This window comes from Protopterus annectens, chromosome 1.part2, assembly GCF_019279795.1.
Source record: "Protopterus annectens isolate FY-2018-M chromosome 1.part2, PAN1.0, whole genome shotgun sequence".
Lineage (NCBI taxonomy): Eukaryota > Metazoa > Chordata > Ceratodontiformes > Protopteridae > Protopterus > Protopterus annectens.
In genome coordinates, this window is record NC_056727.1 from 773434159 (window position 1) to 773449942 (window position 15784).

A 15784-nucleotide genomic window follows, 5' to 3' on the forward strand; every position below is an offset into this window, starting at 1 on the left:
GTTAGTGAGTGTAGTTCTTGGAGGGAAGGGGAAGCACAGATTAATGTGGAGTCATCTTCGTATTGGATGACTGATGCATGTAGTGTGATAGTATGGAAGTTATTGGTGAAGATGGAGAATAATAAAGGTCCAAGAATTAAGCCTTAGGGAACTCCTAGTGTTACAGGGAGTAAGGGGGAGAGTTCATGCTGACATTGAACTGCTTGTTGTTAACATGCTAAGTAGCTCTGAAACCAGGTAATTGAGGATTCACTGAGATTTAATTCTGAAAGGGCTGTAATGAGTTTAATGTGACTGACCATGTTGAAGGCCTTGGAAAGCTCTAGGAAGATAGCAGAGACATATTTACCATTATTTCTATGAAGATTTACTATGTGAGTGAAAGTCATAAGAGCACTAGTGTAAGCCATAGATAAGTCACAAAGTTGGCCAAAACTGGCAGTTTGCTCTAAGTTTGAAAAGTGACTAAAACACATACATTAAATACACTGATATTAATGACGATATACATGGTAAAATAAGTACAGTGGTATAAACATAATTCTATGGATGCAAAATAAAGTTCAAATGCTTTGTTTGGCTTTAGCTTGTACACAGGAACTTAAATGCCTATGAGTCTTAAAAGTAAAAGTTAGTCAATCCAATCATGCTGCATGTTTTTGTGAGGGTAGAAGAAGTAAGGGTACCTGAAGAAAATCTAAGCCAACCCAGCAAAAACATGGAGAACACTACAAATCAGTGATAGGAAGGGACTCAGTGAAAACATGGAGAACACTACAAATCAGTGACAGGAAAGGATCCAGTGAAAACATGGAGAACACTACAAATCAGTGACAGGAAGGGACTCAGTGAAAACATGCAGGACACTACAAATCAGTGACAGGAAGGGATCCAGTGAAAACATGCAGGACACTACAAATCAGTGACAGGAAGGGATCCAGTGAAAACATGCAGGACACTACAAATCAGTGACAGGAAGGGATCCAGTGAAAACATGCAGGACACTACAAATCAGTGACAGGAAGGGATCCAGTGAAAACATGCAGGACACTACAAATCAGTGACAGGAAGAGACTCAGTGAAAACATGCAGGACACTACAAATCAGTGACAGGAAGGGACTCAGTGAAAACATGCAGGACACTACAAATCAGTGGCAGGACTTGACCCAGTGAAAACATTTAGGACACTATACACATAGTGACAGGAAGAACCCAGTGAGAACATGCAGGACATGGACTCCAGCCATAAACAAACTCTACAACAAGAGGAGAAAGCTACTACATGACAGAGCAAAATCCCTAAATGGGAAGGCATCTCTGATCAATACTAGCAAAAAACTACGATCACTCATAAAATCATCCAAGGCCAACTTTGAGAGAAAAATCGCTAATGACACAAAAGACAATCATAAAGCCTTCTTTAGCTATGTTAGAAACTTGGGTGGAAACTCCCAGATATGCTCAGAATTAGTCCAAAATGATAAAAAAATCACTGAACCCACAGACATTGCCAACATACTGGCAGACAGGTTCAGTGCAAATTTCGCCGCTGCCTCCCGCCTAAGAGAGAAATATCTATTCCAGCAGAGTCTACCCTCCCAAACATCTCAGATGCCCAGGTGAGAGCTGCTCTCTCTAAAGCAAAAACACAGCATCAATGGGACTGGACGGTGTCCCCGGCTGTGTGCTACGAACTCAATGAGGAACTAAACCCACACATAAGGCTGCTGTTTAATCTTAGCCTTACTACAAGATACGTGCACCCAAAGAATGGCGTCGGCAACTGTGGTCCCACTCCACAAAGGCGGTGCTTCTACAGACCCTGAAATTACCGCCCCATAAGCTTGACGAGCCTTGTCTGCAAAGCTATGGAGAGGATCATAATGGAACTCATAAATAAAGACATTGGGGACCTACAGACACTGGATCCTACCCAATTTGGCTTTGTCAAGGGCAGATCCTGCCTCTTGAACTTGGTCGACTTTTTCAAACAGTCACTAAGGCCATTGATGAGGGTAAGGCAGTTCACACAGCCTACCTTGACCTAGCAAAAGCATTCGACACAATACCCCACTCGGGCATCATAGAAAAGCTCACCAGCTTAGATGTAAACCCATATGTCACAAGATGGGTTGCAAACTGGCTCAAGGACAGAACACACAGGGTTAGAGTTGCTGGTGCCATGTCAGACTCTAAGCCGGTCACGGCGGTGTCCCACAGGGCTCAGTCCTGGGCCCCTCTTGTTCGGCATTTATTTTTCTGAAGTGCAGGCAAACATAGGGGATTGTGGCTGACAAAATTTGCAGATGACTGCAAACTGGGCACCATAATTGACACTCCATCAGACACAGACATCCTCCAGAAAGGTCTCATAGAAATAGATAACTGGTGCCAGAGCCATGGCCTTAAGCTAAATGCCAAAAAATGTATAGTCATACCCTTTGGGAAAAACAAGGTAACCCCTAATTACCACATAGGTGGTAATCCATTAAACACGGAAGAAGTTATCAGGGACCTGGGGACCCAAGTTGACAGTAACCTCTCTTTTGACACTCACATTGCCAAAGTGGTTAGGAAGACCTTCTACATTGCCCACCTGATCATGAAGGGATTCACATCCAGATCAGGAGAGGTCATTGTACCCCTGTACTCTTCACTTATCAGACCAATGATTGAGTACAATGCCCCATTCGAATGTACTTTACCCGACACCTGCAGCAGTTGGAAAGACCCCAAAAGTTCCTCACCAAAAGGATAAAGGGGCTCAAACATATGTCATCGATGCCCGACTGAAGAAACTCCAGCTCTATTCAGTCGCATACCGTCTGCTCAGAGGTGATCTGTGCCTGACATACAAGGCCATGTCCAACCCGGAATTAATGGACATGCTCCACCTCAAAAATCCAAATCCACCAGAGCCACGAGAGCAAGAGACTTAAACCTCAACACGGATATAAATAGGACGTGCTGGAGGGACAGATTCATCACCCAGAGACTCCCTACACTATGGAACAGAATCCCAGTCCATGTGAGGCAGAGCCCCTCACTGACTCTGTTCAAGAGAAATCTTGACGAGTGGATGGGAGATCGTAGGTTTACCCCGGGAAACATCTCTGTATCACTGCTGGACAGAGGCACAGCAAACTAATGGGTATAGTATTCTCATCCTAAGGGGTGGTGAAAGCCACACACACTCTGGCTAGGCTTATAAATGCCCTAGGGCAGATAGCCTAGTATGAACCTATGAACCTATGAACCTATGACACTTAAAATTAGTGCCAGGAAGTTAGGACTGAACAGTGGACCTTGTAATAGGAAAGCAGAGCTGCTGCCATTGAGCCTACTGTGGTGAACCAATCTATGAAGAGATCTTAGAAATTATTAATATTGGAATGAATTAATGCAGAATTATGATAGTGTCCAAGTTATAATGATGAAGAATCATATTCAATCATATATAAGCACATTCTTGTACACAGTACTACAGAAATGGAATACAAAACAAGTATTGAAGTTTGACTTACAGACATTGAAAAATCTTTGCTATTGCCTGCATTGCTGTAGTATGTAACATCCACAGAAACAACCTTGCCATTCATTAGAAACCCAACCTAAAAAAAAAAAACATTACTATTAATCTACCTGTGGTAGTTAGGCTAGAGACAGAATTTGTTAATCACAAGTAAAGTACGAAACTCTAAATTATATACTGAACAATAATTTATAACAATGAAAAATGCAGTTGTAAAATCATAACTGATAAAAGTTTTATATAAAATTTACAACCATCAGGTTATAAAGATAAAAACAAAATTGCTTTTTCAAATCAAGATGGACCTGGATATCGTTTACAAAGAATTTTCCAATTGCTCACACTGTTAACTTCAGTCACTGGCAAACAGCACATGAGATATGTTCAAATATATAGCAACCTACATCCTATATACTGTTTAAATGCTATTATGTTCACATGTGCAAAAACACTGAAAGGGAAGCAGGACAATTCAACCCCAATGCAATTGTATACACTTTCATGTTTAAATTTACATTAATTGTCTATGGGAGTAGTTATTGGACAGTTTGACCCCGGACTGTTTGACCCCAATTATATAAAAACAAGTTTTTAAAGTTTTATAAAACCAGTTTATTGCTTAATATTTCAGTCATGATTTTTTCACAGGAATTTAATATATTATTTAAATTTTTTTATATGTAAATGTTAATTTAACATTTTAGTTAATTTATAAATATAATTAATTCAATTAATAACAGTTTTCTAACGACTTTAAAATCAATATTATTTAACACTGCAAACATTAATATTATTTTAAATTAACATTAATAATATTACTATATTTATTTCAAATGCAAATGTTTTAAAGTTATATATTCTCATGACTTCTTTTTTACTTGTTTTTTTTTTTGAGGTAATCTTTAACATTTTCTCAGTAACTGTGTGGCTGCATGAGCTGTATATAACATTTTTTTTTCTTTATGTCAAAATGTCTGTAGTTTATTTTTTTCTTGCCTTGCCATTTCAGTGGGGTCGAACTGTTCAGGGTCAAACTGTCTGGGGTCAAAACGTCCTGTACCCCACTCAAAGATATGAGTGCACACATAAAAACAGGCATATGTAGTCACACCGATATATGCACAGACACAGCTCATGCCCCATTACATAGACATGCACATAAACATATTCAAATGACTACAAGATCATCCTCTTAAAATATTTTATTTTGTGTTACTGAATACATTTCCACGGACCACATTCTTTATTCACCTTTATAACATTTTCAGTAGTTTTACGGGTGGTATCACACTCTTTTACTTCACACACATGCCTCCCTTTATTTATTCAGCTGTTTCTTCTTTCACTTTTATTTTATTTATTTTTATTTGTACTTTGTTCTACTAGGCCAGTGGCCTCATTTCAGGGGACACCTACATACTACACACATTAAGTAGGACTGTACATTATCCCAATGTTTGTTTGCCATAAACAATACATTTCTAGCTCCTGATCTGGTGGTATTCATATAAACCAGGGCAAAAGAATTTCCCTTACAGTTTTTGATAAGTGCCATAGGAGCATTTATATCCACCTAAGTGAACTACTACCAACTCAAGCAGATTGGATTTCTGTTTTTTTTTTTTTTTACGTTCATAGGTAAATACTTGACTATCAGTTTGCTATTACAAGTCCAGTCAATAACCAGACATCAAATCAAACCCGTTTCCTTGCATTTGTCAGGTTAAGACTTTAGCCATAATGCAAGTCTCAAAACAAATGACAAAACATGGTGGAGTACAGCATCCCTCTTGTTATAGTGCAGTGTCAGTACTGGAAAAATTAACTGAAGTACCTGCCATGAGAATGGAACCCACAGTATTCTGAACCAAAGGTAAGAGTGCTACCTACTAAGGTACTAAGACTGCATGTAATTTCACGTACCCATTATGCCTTCCTCTCCATCAAGGTGACCGGTGACTTAATATTTTTTGTTTCTTATTTCATTTCTATATATCACACCACCATTTTTAGCTGGGCAGCCCACACTGGATTTTTTGTTTCTTTTTCTTCCCTTGTTTTTAATATCCTCATCATACCTTTTGGCATATTACACAAATTAAGTAGGACTGTGCATTATCCCAATTCTTGTTTACCATAAACAATGCATTTCTAGCTCCTAATATTTATAATTCAGAATGTCACCTTTGGAAAAGACAAGCATAGGTTTATTTAATTATCACAGGAAAAAAAATAATCTCTTTATTTAGTTCAGTCTACCAAATTGTATTTCTTTAACACTGAACATATCTTTTGTTACATGATGAAACCACACTACTAATTTTAAATAATTTCTTCAGTCGTGATCAAAACATTCTCCTTGAATTACAGACAAATAATTTGAAATATTTAGTTATTTCAGTGTCCATATTCATGTTTTATTTGTCAGTCGGATGAAAATGCGTTAAATAATAAAGATACAATGAAACAAGAAATGAAAACTTGAGCCTCCAATTGACATTATAGGAAGACCATTTCCTCACACTAAACAACAACTTCTTGATAATTACATAAGAGGTATAGACTGTCACCTCTATACTGCAAACCTAATCTCATATCAGTTTTATCCTATTTCATTAGTGCCATTTCTAATATACAGAAAACCCTATTTCCCATAATAAGTAGATGACTCAGGGGACAGGAATGTTCTTGGATTACAGACAATATCAAACAAAAAAAATCATGAAAAGAAACGAGAGATGGAAAGCACGGAAACAGAACCTCACCAAACAAGACTTCCTGCAATTAAGAAAGACAACATACTAACATTTCCAAAGCTATATGCCTTAGACAAAGGTAAAACACCCTCCTGACTAGACTCAGGCAATTTTGGAAAGAGGGAAAAGCAGACCAGTAGTATTATTGATGCTAATACCCGCTAATAATCATATTTTCAACTCTAACTCTAACTTTGTAAATGACTACAGAAATGATATACTCTCAGCCATAGAATAAATGATCAGATCTTTTACCCAAAATGCTCATCAAAATAATACTAAGCCTCCCAACCTCTATACTTTAGCAGGCTATGCTGCCATCTTCCACTCTACTACCAGAATGTTAAACAGAGTAATTAATTCCTTTCTAAACTAAACTCCTCAGGTACAACATTTAGTACACTACATCCCACCTTCCTAAAACTAACAGTGGAAAGAATTGCAAAACCACTCACATAAACTCATGTATATTTTGAATCTCTAAGTCACTACTGTATAGTCCTTCCTGTGTTCAAGCACCTTACCATTATTTCATACCAAAAGTCCACTAACCATCAAAACTTAATATTATAACAACAATTATTTAAATATATAAACAGCTATGGTATTCTACAGAATTAACAACATGGCTTTGGAAAGTCATCCGTTACCATGTGTACTCAAATATCAGCCACAGATAGCATTTATAGTAACATGAATGAATGTCTCATTACTGAGGGGAGAGTTTGCAGTCATGACAGGCACATCTGAGTCACTGAGCCACTACGTAATACTTGATAAGTTGCATCAACTTAACTTTGGTGAAGACGCCCTCCTTTGGTTCAAAAACTGTTTACAGGCTAGAACCTTTCTAATCTACACTCATAGCGGTCTGATATTTTGTTACATCTGTAAAACCAACAAAAGCTAGTGCAGCAGTCTTGCATACTTAATAAATTATGAGGGTAATAACTCTTATTTATATCTCCTTTAAAATTCAAAGATATTTCTGGTTGTATGTTTTGTCAAGTAACAGGCATCAGAATGCCATTAAATATTTTACTACTGACATAGTGCTCCTGGCTTAGTTAAACCCTGCTTTTGGAAATTTTCTCCACTAAAACTAACTACATAGCCAGCTTTTAGTCCCTGCAAAACCATAGCTGCAGTTAATCATCTTTGTCTGTGTGAGGAATGAAAAATGCATTCATTTCCTAATTATGCTCTTTAACATGAACAGGGCTGAGTTCTGACCCTGTTAGGGTGAAGATGATAATGAACATGAACAATATAAGCACTAGAGGGATCAGCAGGCCAGAGTGACTTACCTGAGTGCAAACTTTGGACTTTAAGAAGAGCTGATGCTTCCGATCATCAGGGATAGTTTCTCTTTCAGGTAGTTTTATAACTAATACCAGAACATCAGATACTATAACTCAATTTCTTTGCTTAAGAATTTAGTACAATCCCAAAAATAATAGAATAAATGCTCAGAATCATAAATCTGTTTAAATATTTCTCTAATTCACTTAAAAAGTTACTAGAATAACATATTTTGCATCAACATCTATTTTTGGAAAATAAGTATAAAACTCAGATGTCTGGATTGATTTACTGTAATCCTAAATGATTTACCAGCAAATCAGACTTTAAGGATAAAGCAAAAGTATGAACAAAATCAGGGAAGGTCTGTGAAAGTAGGGACAGTGACAAGTATGCATTACTCCTCAATGAGATAAATCTTACCGCTTCTGCTGTTGACTGCTAAACAGCAGTGACTAATCAGGTGTGGCAGTACCAGTGATGCACAAGGCATTGCTGTTTGCTGATAACTAGTACTGCTGGTGTGTTAGTGTGTGTGTGTGTGTGTGTGTGTGTGTGTGTGAGTGTCATCACTGATTTTTATCTGTGCATGCACCCAATAATGATGCCAGGACACACACAGACATTATTCTTCTGTATATCAGTAAAAAATGTACCTAACAACTAGTTATATTTCAAAAGTAAGACATAACATATATCACAGAACATTCAGACACTTAGATATTCTTGGAGTCTGGTTGTCCCCACTCACCAGACTGTCTAACTTCATAATGGGGACTCCCTTTATCATCCTTGACTCTGTGGGGGCCCCCACCAAAGCTGTTGCTTGTTGGAGAAAAATGTATCAATTTTCTGAATACGCTGTTTAACCTGAATGGTGCTGAGATATGACCCTTTTAGGATAAAGCTAATAACAGCCTCTGTTTACAACCACACCCATTCTAAAACCAGCCCTGCTCAAATGTGTGTGTGTACATAAAGCTGCTATGGGTTATGAGGGGCTAGAGATTGTATGAATATTGCATCTTTAATTTTCATCAGTCAAACCTTAGAGGTGTGCACATGAAGTCATTATAGCTTGTGTTTGAGCTGAGGGGAGTGTTTCTCACAGATCTCAGAGGTGTACAAAGAAGGTTACTATAGCTTGTGTAAGTGAGGTGTACTGCCTATTAGCAACAAATTTGAATATTACTGAAATCATTCTCACAGTCTGGGGTGAAGAACATACTATGTATATGTATATCATCAGTCACTTGAAATATATGACAAAGGCAATTTAAATCTCTGCTTTCATCCCAGTCTAACACCAGAGGGATGCATAGGCAGTGACTTGTCTTTAGGTAGGCAGTATTTCCAGATAAGACTTAAATATGCTAACAACTACTGGCTTGTTAATTTATAAGCTACAATTTTGTCAGCTTTGAAAATTAAGCCTTGGGCACAAATTATGCCTTGAAAGAAAAAAATAAGACTGAAATTCTTTTTTTCATAATTTTATTTAGGCAACCATTAGAGTAAAATGTTGAGAAAATGCTCTAAAATGCACCCCAGACCATCTGTAAACCTGTGGCTTCTTGGGCCCTGACTTGAGTTATTTCCTAAATGGTTATTACTGGGCTGTCTTGTTCAGGAAAGGTGTGTTGAAGGATGCAAGGAAAACTAAAGCTGAACCACAACAGTGAATTTCTTTCCTTAATCATAATTTCTGTTCAAGCTATTGAAAAGGTTGTGTAAAATGCACTTCAGAGCATATAGAAAGTTATGGCTTCTTGAAAAAGCTTAGAGTAAGGCAAAATGTGAGAAAAGGAAGAAAACGTGGATGGTGTGGGAGCCCAAAGGAGAGGGACTGAGAGGTGAGGATTGGAGGGTGTGTGTGTGTGGGGGGGGGGTGTTGAAATGGAAGTCCAGTCATCATTTAACTTTAAGTCCAGACCTGTACATAGACTTGTTGCAATGTATCACTGTTGCAACTAAGTGCCAGTAACTCTAACTGCCCCTTTGTTCAACATAGTGATAGTGTGATACATAGGCCTGTTGTAATGTAGATTGTAGCTGCAGGTCTGTCTGTGGATACTACTCCTAAAAGTTTGCAGCATGAAATAAAGGGTTGCTTAGAACGGATGGCATTGTTAGGATGATACTTATACTGGCCCTGTCTACACTAAGAATAGCCTTTAAGAAATAGGAAGTCAGAATACTCGAGTTCTTCAAGGCTCTGTCTTAGATCTCCTCCTATTTTCCCTTTTTCTTAATGACATCACACGAATATATGCAAATTCAACTTAGTTATTTATGCAGATGATATCCTACTACAAGCAAGAGAAGTACTTAATTTCTTGCATCAGATAACAAAGTCTCATTTTACAGACCTGTGGAACCGAATGTACACACACACACACACCCACACACACCCACACACACACACACACACACACACACACACACACACACACACACACACACACACACACACACACACACGCATGCACACACACACACACACACACACACACACACACACACACACACACACACACACACACACACACACACACACACACAAAACCCTTCAAATTAACACCAAAACAAATGACTTGCTTTTCTCTACATGTAGGAAATTGCCATTCCCAGCCATATTACTTGTAAGAAATTGCATACCAAATGTTACTCAAAGGAAATACCTTGGTGTAACACTGGGCCCCACAGTAAACTTCAGCAATCACACAGACATTGTTACAACCAAAGCTCTGACACATGTAAAACTGTGTTAAAACCTCCCACAGCTTCTAGTCCCAGCATCACAGATCAAGGGTGTAGCCAGGCATACTCTCTGTACTGTGCAGAGGAAATTTTTTCTTTGTATCACTTAAAAGCATTGTAGCTATTTCAGGTTATATTATGCCTAAAACCATCTAAAGTGATATCTGTAACAACAGGCACATAACCAATGCCCTAGACCTAGTGCTCACCAGCATGGGGGGGGGGTCTCTGAACTACCCCCTGTGTGTTGCCCTCCCCGGTAAGGTCAAACCATAAATCAGTCTCATTTAAAGTAAAGATCAGACCTGACACCCCCACAGGAGCAAAAAAAAAACCTGAAAAAATTCTCCAAGACAAATTATAACCTGCTAAGCAATGGTATAAAAAGTTTTAAAGCCCCTACTAATACAGCCAACAATAATTCCCATGCAGAAGCATACACAAATGCCCTTCATAGCCACTTAAACAGGACTAAAATCAGGTCCTCCAAAAAAAAAAAAAAAAAAAAAAAAAAAAACAGCCACCCTGGTGGTCTGTAAGTATAAATAAGTTTTATAAGAAAAGAAAGAATTTGATATCTGACAACAAGAGGGAACTTACTCAACAGAGAAAGAATACCCTCCACAGCTTGAACAAGCAAATCAGATATCTTGTAAAGTCCTCTAAGGCTAGTTATGAGACTAAATTAGCATCCCTAGTTAAAGACAACTATAAGGCATGTTTAGCTACGTCCAAAGCCTAAAAGAGAACACACAGCTGTATGCCAAACTTATACTGGACAGGACCACTCACACTGAACCTAAGGAAATTGCCAATCTGCTAACTGATGTATTTGGCAATAACTTCACCCCCCCCCGTCCCTCCCAGCCATACAGCAAAGCATTCCTCACACCGGTCCTCTACTGAGTATCTTCAAAGAACAGGTGATATAAGTGCTCTCCAAGGCCAAAATCACAACTTCAGTGGGACCAGATAACAGCCCAGGTTGCTTACTAAACAATCGAAAACAAGACCTAGCAGAACCACTTGGCACTCTCTTTATCCATAACCTGAACACTGGCTTTGTTCCGGTAGACAAGAAAACAGCAACAGTAATCCCCTTGCACAAAGGGGTCCATCAACCAACTTAGGAAACTATCGACCCATTAGCCTAACCAGCCTTATCTGCAAGGCCATGGAAAGAATCATCATGGACCTTATCAACAAGGACATAAGCGACCTTCAAACTCTTGACCTGACCCAGTTTTTTTCATCAAGGTTACATCTTCCTTATTAAACTTGTGGACATCTTTGAGAATGTCACCAAAGCCCTGGATGAGAGCAAAACAGTGCATACTGCCTAGCTTGATTTAGTCAAGGCTTTTGACACAACCCCCCACTCAGGAATCATTGAGAAACTCTCCCATCTGGGGATTAGCCCATACATCACTAGATAGGTAGCCAACTGGCTCATCGACAGAATGCTCACTGTCAAAGTTGGGGAGTCCACCTCTACCAGTAGACCGGTTACCAGTGGAGTAACACAAGGATCTGTGCTGGGCTCTCTGTTTAAAATCTATTTCTCTGAGGTCCAGGTGAAAGCAGATGACCTGTGGCTTACCAGGTTTGCAGATGACCACACACTGGGCATAATCAATGAGTCCCCAATGATGTCAAAATATTACTGAAAGGGCTGACAGACAAATGACTGGTGCCAAAGGCATGGACTAAAACTAAATGCAAAAAAATGCCTCTTTATTCCCTTTGGCAAAGAAGTAGGCCATGCTAATTATGATATAGATAACACCCCCTTTAAGCTCAAACCCAGTAGTGAGAGACTTGAGAACACATGTTGATAGCAATCTAAACTTCAATCACCATGTGTCCATAGTGGTAAGGAAAGCCTTCTACATTTCTCATCTCATAAATAAGGGCATTGCATCCAAGACTAAGGAGGTTATAACTTTGCTGTACTCAGCCCTTATCAGACCACTAATTGAGTACAATGCTCCCTTCTGTATGTATGTCACCAGACACCTACAGCAAATGGAGACACCACAAAGGTTTCTAACCAAGAGAATCTAAGGCCTCCAAAATGTTGTGCCTTACATGAAAAGACTGAAAGCCCTGTCACTGTACTCTGTATCATACAGGCTGCTGAAAGGCAACTTGTGCCTGGCCTACTGAGCAGTCTCTGAACCTGCCCTAATGGAAATGTTGCACACTCGCAAATCAAACTGAACAGGAATCACTCACTCCATGAATCTCATTCTAGCCTGTGACATTAACAAAACATGTTGGAGAGACAGATATATCTCCCAGATATTGCCACTCCTCTGGAATAAGCTCCCACTTCACATGAAACAGAAGTTCTCAATGACCGTATTTAAGTACAACCTTGATAGTTGGATGGATGATCGTAAATTCACCCCGGGGGTAGCCTCTATGTACCTCATGGACAGGGGTTGTAAGTGCTGATCATAGCATCATTCTGCTAACAATGACCACCATCTAACTATGGTCAGTTAGGGTACATGGGTTTTTTACATGGCTAGGCTTGTAAAGGTCCTAGGGCCATTAGCCTTGTAACCTCTTATGAACCTATGAACTTGCTTACAGAGATGATTACTAATCTAAAAGCAATATTTCAATAGTTTTAATAGTTATACAGGGGAACAGAATGATTTGTATATTTATTTCGGGGGGGGGGCAACATTTTCAAAAATGTGCCCATTTGTTTAAATGCTAAATGGGTTGAAGGGCAGTAATAAGAGTCTTATGAGTAGAAAATGGAATTTTCTGGATGCACTCCTATCATGGATTGCCATAGTCAAAAGTTTGTAAATTTGTTAATTCCCAAACTAGAATATCCCCTACCACTGATTATCCTATGATCAGTATGTAACCCCAAAAAAATCCAAATTGCTGAAAATAAAATATTATGGTTTGCTCTCCTTGCTGATATGAATTTTCACTACTGCATCCTATACAATAGGGCTCACTGGCTCTTCACTATTTATAGAGCTACCTACCTACTAAATATGGATCTACTTCAGAAGACTGACAAAACAAAAGACTGCATCCCAAAAGACTGAAAATTCAAAATACTGAATGCATTTTTAATGCAGGGGGCATGTCCACCTGCACCCCTCATGTTGGGAGCTGTTCCCCCCACATCCCCTGCTAACTATATATACCAATTCCAGGACTACATACCAGTGGAGAAGGGGCAAATTCCATCATTCAGTATTTTGAATTTTCAGTCTTTTGGGATTCAGTCTTTTGTTTTTTCACTCTTCTGAAGTAGATCGCTAAATACTCCTCTATTATAATCCTAACATTAGGATACTGCTTTCCTTTCAAAAGGTCTTTTTGGATAAGGAAACACAACTCCCTTCAAAGCAACCAAGAAAATTCATTCACACTGGTCAGATCGAGGTTTAAACTCACTAGTAGAGACAAAGACATCTCATGAATAGGACCTGATATGTGCAATCAACTACCGACAGACATAAGGATCCTTGAAAATGTGTCCACCTTCAAAAAGAATCTTAGACAACATCTGCTAAAAGAATCGACATGCACCCGCTTTTGAGACACTGGCTAATGGTTACTGTTATTAAACTGTAAACCTTTTATCCTACCTATATTGCTTTGTAAATTCTGTAAATACTGAAAATGTTTATGCCTTTACTCAACTTCTTGTAACTGGCTTTTTGAATAATTTTGCTGTTGTTGACTATTTATTAATCTACTTATGTACCTGGGTAATGACTAAAAAGGGGGGAGTAGACCGGCCCACCTACCCAGTTATCAAACTGTGAATAAATAAAACACAGCAAAGTCTGTCTTCCATAAAGGATGCAAGGAATCAAAATGATGAGCCCCCCCCCCCCGATACTGATTCTATCCCAGATAATATCATTATACCACCCTCCTGAGAGAACTGCAAGAGTAAAAGAGGAACATAAAATGCCAAGAACAGGTATGTTTGTCAAAACTGATAGCAGGAAAAGAGAATGTGAAAGATGACCCCCCCTCCAAAACTTCTGTACTGGTTAGTTGTTAATTGAAGACTAGTATTCTTTGAGTAGTGGAAGTCTCAGATATAGGAAGTTTTGTATATATAGTATATGTGTGGTTAATTTTCTTAAAATTCAATTGAACATAAAAACTTTACCATAAAGAGGAACCAAAATGTAGTCATGGAGGGAAAATCAAGCAGTGATTTACTAGTTCATTTTTATTTGTATTTATTTGTTTTTATTTTTGTTTTCTGAGATTGTCTGACTGGGCATCAAAAAGTGGAGGCCCAGAAGAAAATTACAAAGTTACAGTATTTCAAAATTGTTCAAATCAGTTGAAATGTACAAAGAAGAGATGTTTCAAAAAAGAATACAGAATTGCATTATACAAAAAAAAATACAGAAATTTGCATCTTGAAAAAATGAAATATTAAAAAAAGGAAAGTACTTTTTACAATATTTGCTAAATGCCATATATTGGATAGCAGAACATTTGCAGTATTTATTAGGTACAAAGCAATAAATTATAATGAGTTATAGGTATAAAAAAGAAAAAAGAAAAACAGAACTAAGAAAGTGAAAGAATAGCTGTATGTGAGTAAATAAGTAAGATGAAGTAGATGTAAATTTGGAGGTGTCATATTAGCATTGAAAGAAGTTTAGTTGAATTAAGACTATAGTATAGTATAGAATAGTATAGTATGGTGTAATATTGCATAGTATAACATAGTATGTGTGCTGTATGCAGATGTTCAATATAACTAACAGTTCAGCTAATTTGGCGTCTTTGGTAGCAGTTCTCATTGAAAGTGGGCTGACAGTCTTACATTCTCTCCTAACTAAGCAATGCTTATATCTTAAATGTACCACAGAACTAAACAGTCTTCAGGAAACAAAATGTTTTTAGCAGAAGTGCACAATACAAGTAGTTAAATGTGTCTTTTCACCAGGATTTCCCTTAGTGGAAAACATTTTATTTTACCCGTGCCTTTCTAGTTAGGCAATCCAAAAGTGTTAGCAGATTAAATCCTTTGCCATCAACTCTTTAGTTCAGCAGTCTAGGTCTCCACTACCAAGACATCTACTTGCAGTAACAAACTCCAACACAGACTGCCAAAGGGAGCCAACTGTTCCTGCCTTGATTTCTTCTCATTTCACCAAAATCTTCTACATTCTTCATGTCTCATTCTTAACTACTCTGCCCACATTGCAGTTTTCCTACACTGTCAAATAAGTACAAGTATGCTGCTGACTTTGATTACCTGGGCTGTAGGCAGACCTCAAGAACTCTACATTTGGTAGAGTACTCAAGTTTTTGCCTTCAAAAGTACTTCTATTTCTGTTCCTCCTCTCCCCTTTGGCTGAGATGGCTTCAGTGTCAGCTCTTACATTAGCTTGACTGTAGAGCCAATAAGAGACTGACTTTCTG

General features: G+C 38.3%; 1 protein-coding gene across 1 annotated transcript in view; it reads right to left on the reverse strand.

Annotated features, from left to right (window-relative positions):
- The window catches only part of LOC122792414 (xanthine dehydrogenase/oxidase-like), a 1368088-nt gene that overhangs the window by 687070 nt on the left and 665234 nt on the right, over nucleotides 1-15784 (reverse strand). Inside the window, exon 16 of the mRNA XM_044060203.1 lies at nucleotides 3526-3612. Within this exon, the coding sequence (XP_043916138.1) occupies nucleotides 3526-3612 (87 nt within the window). The remainder of the gene's footprint in view (nucleotides 1-3525; nucleotides 3613-15784) is intronic.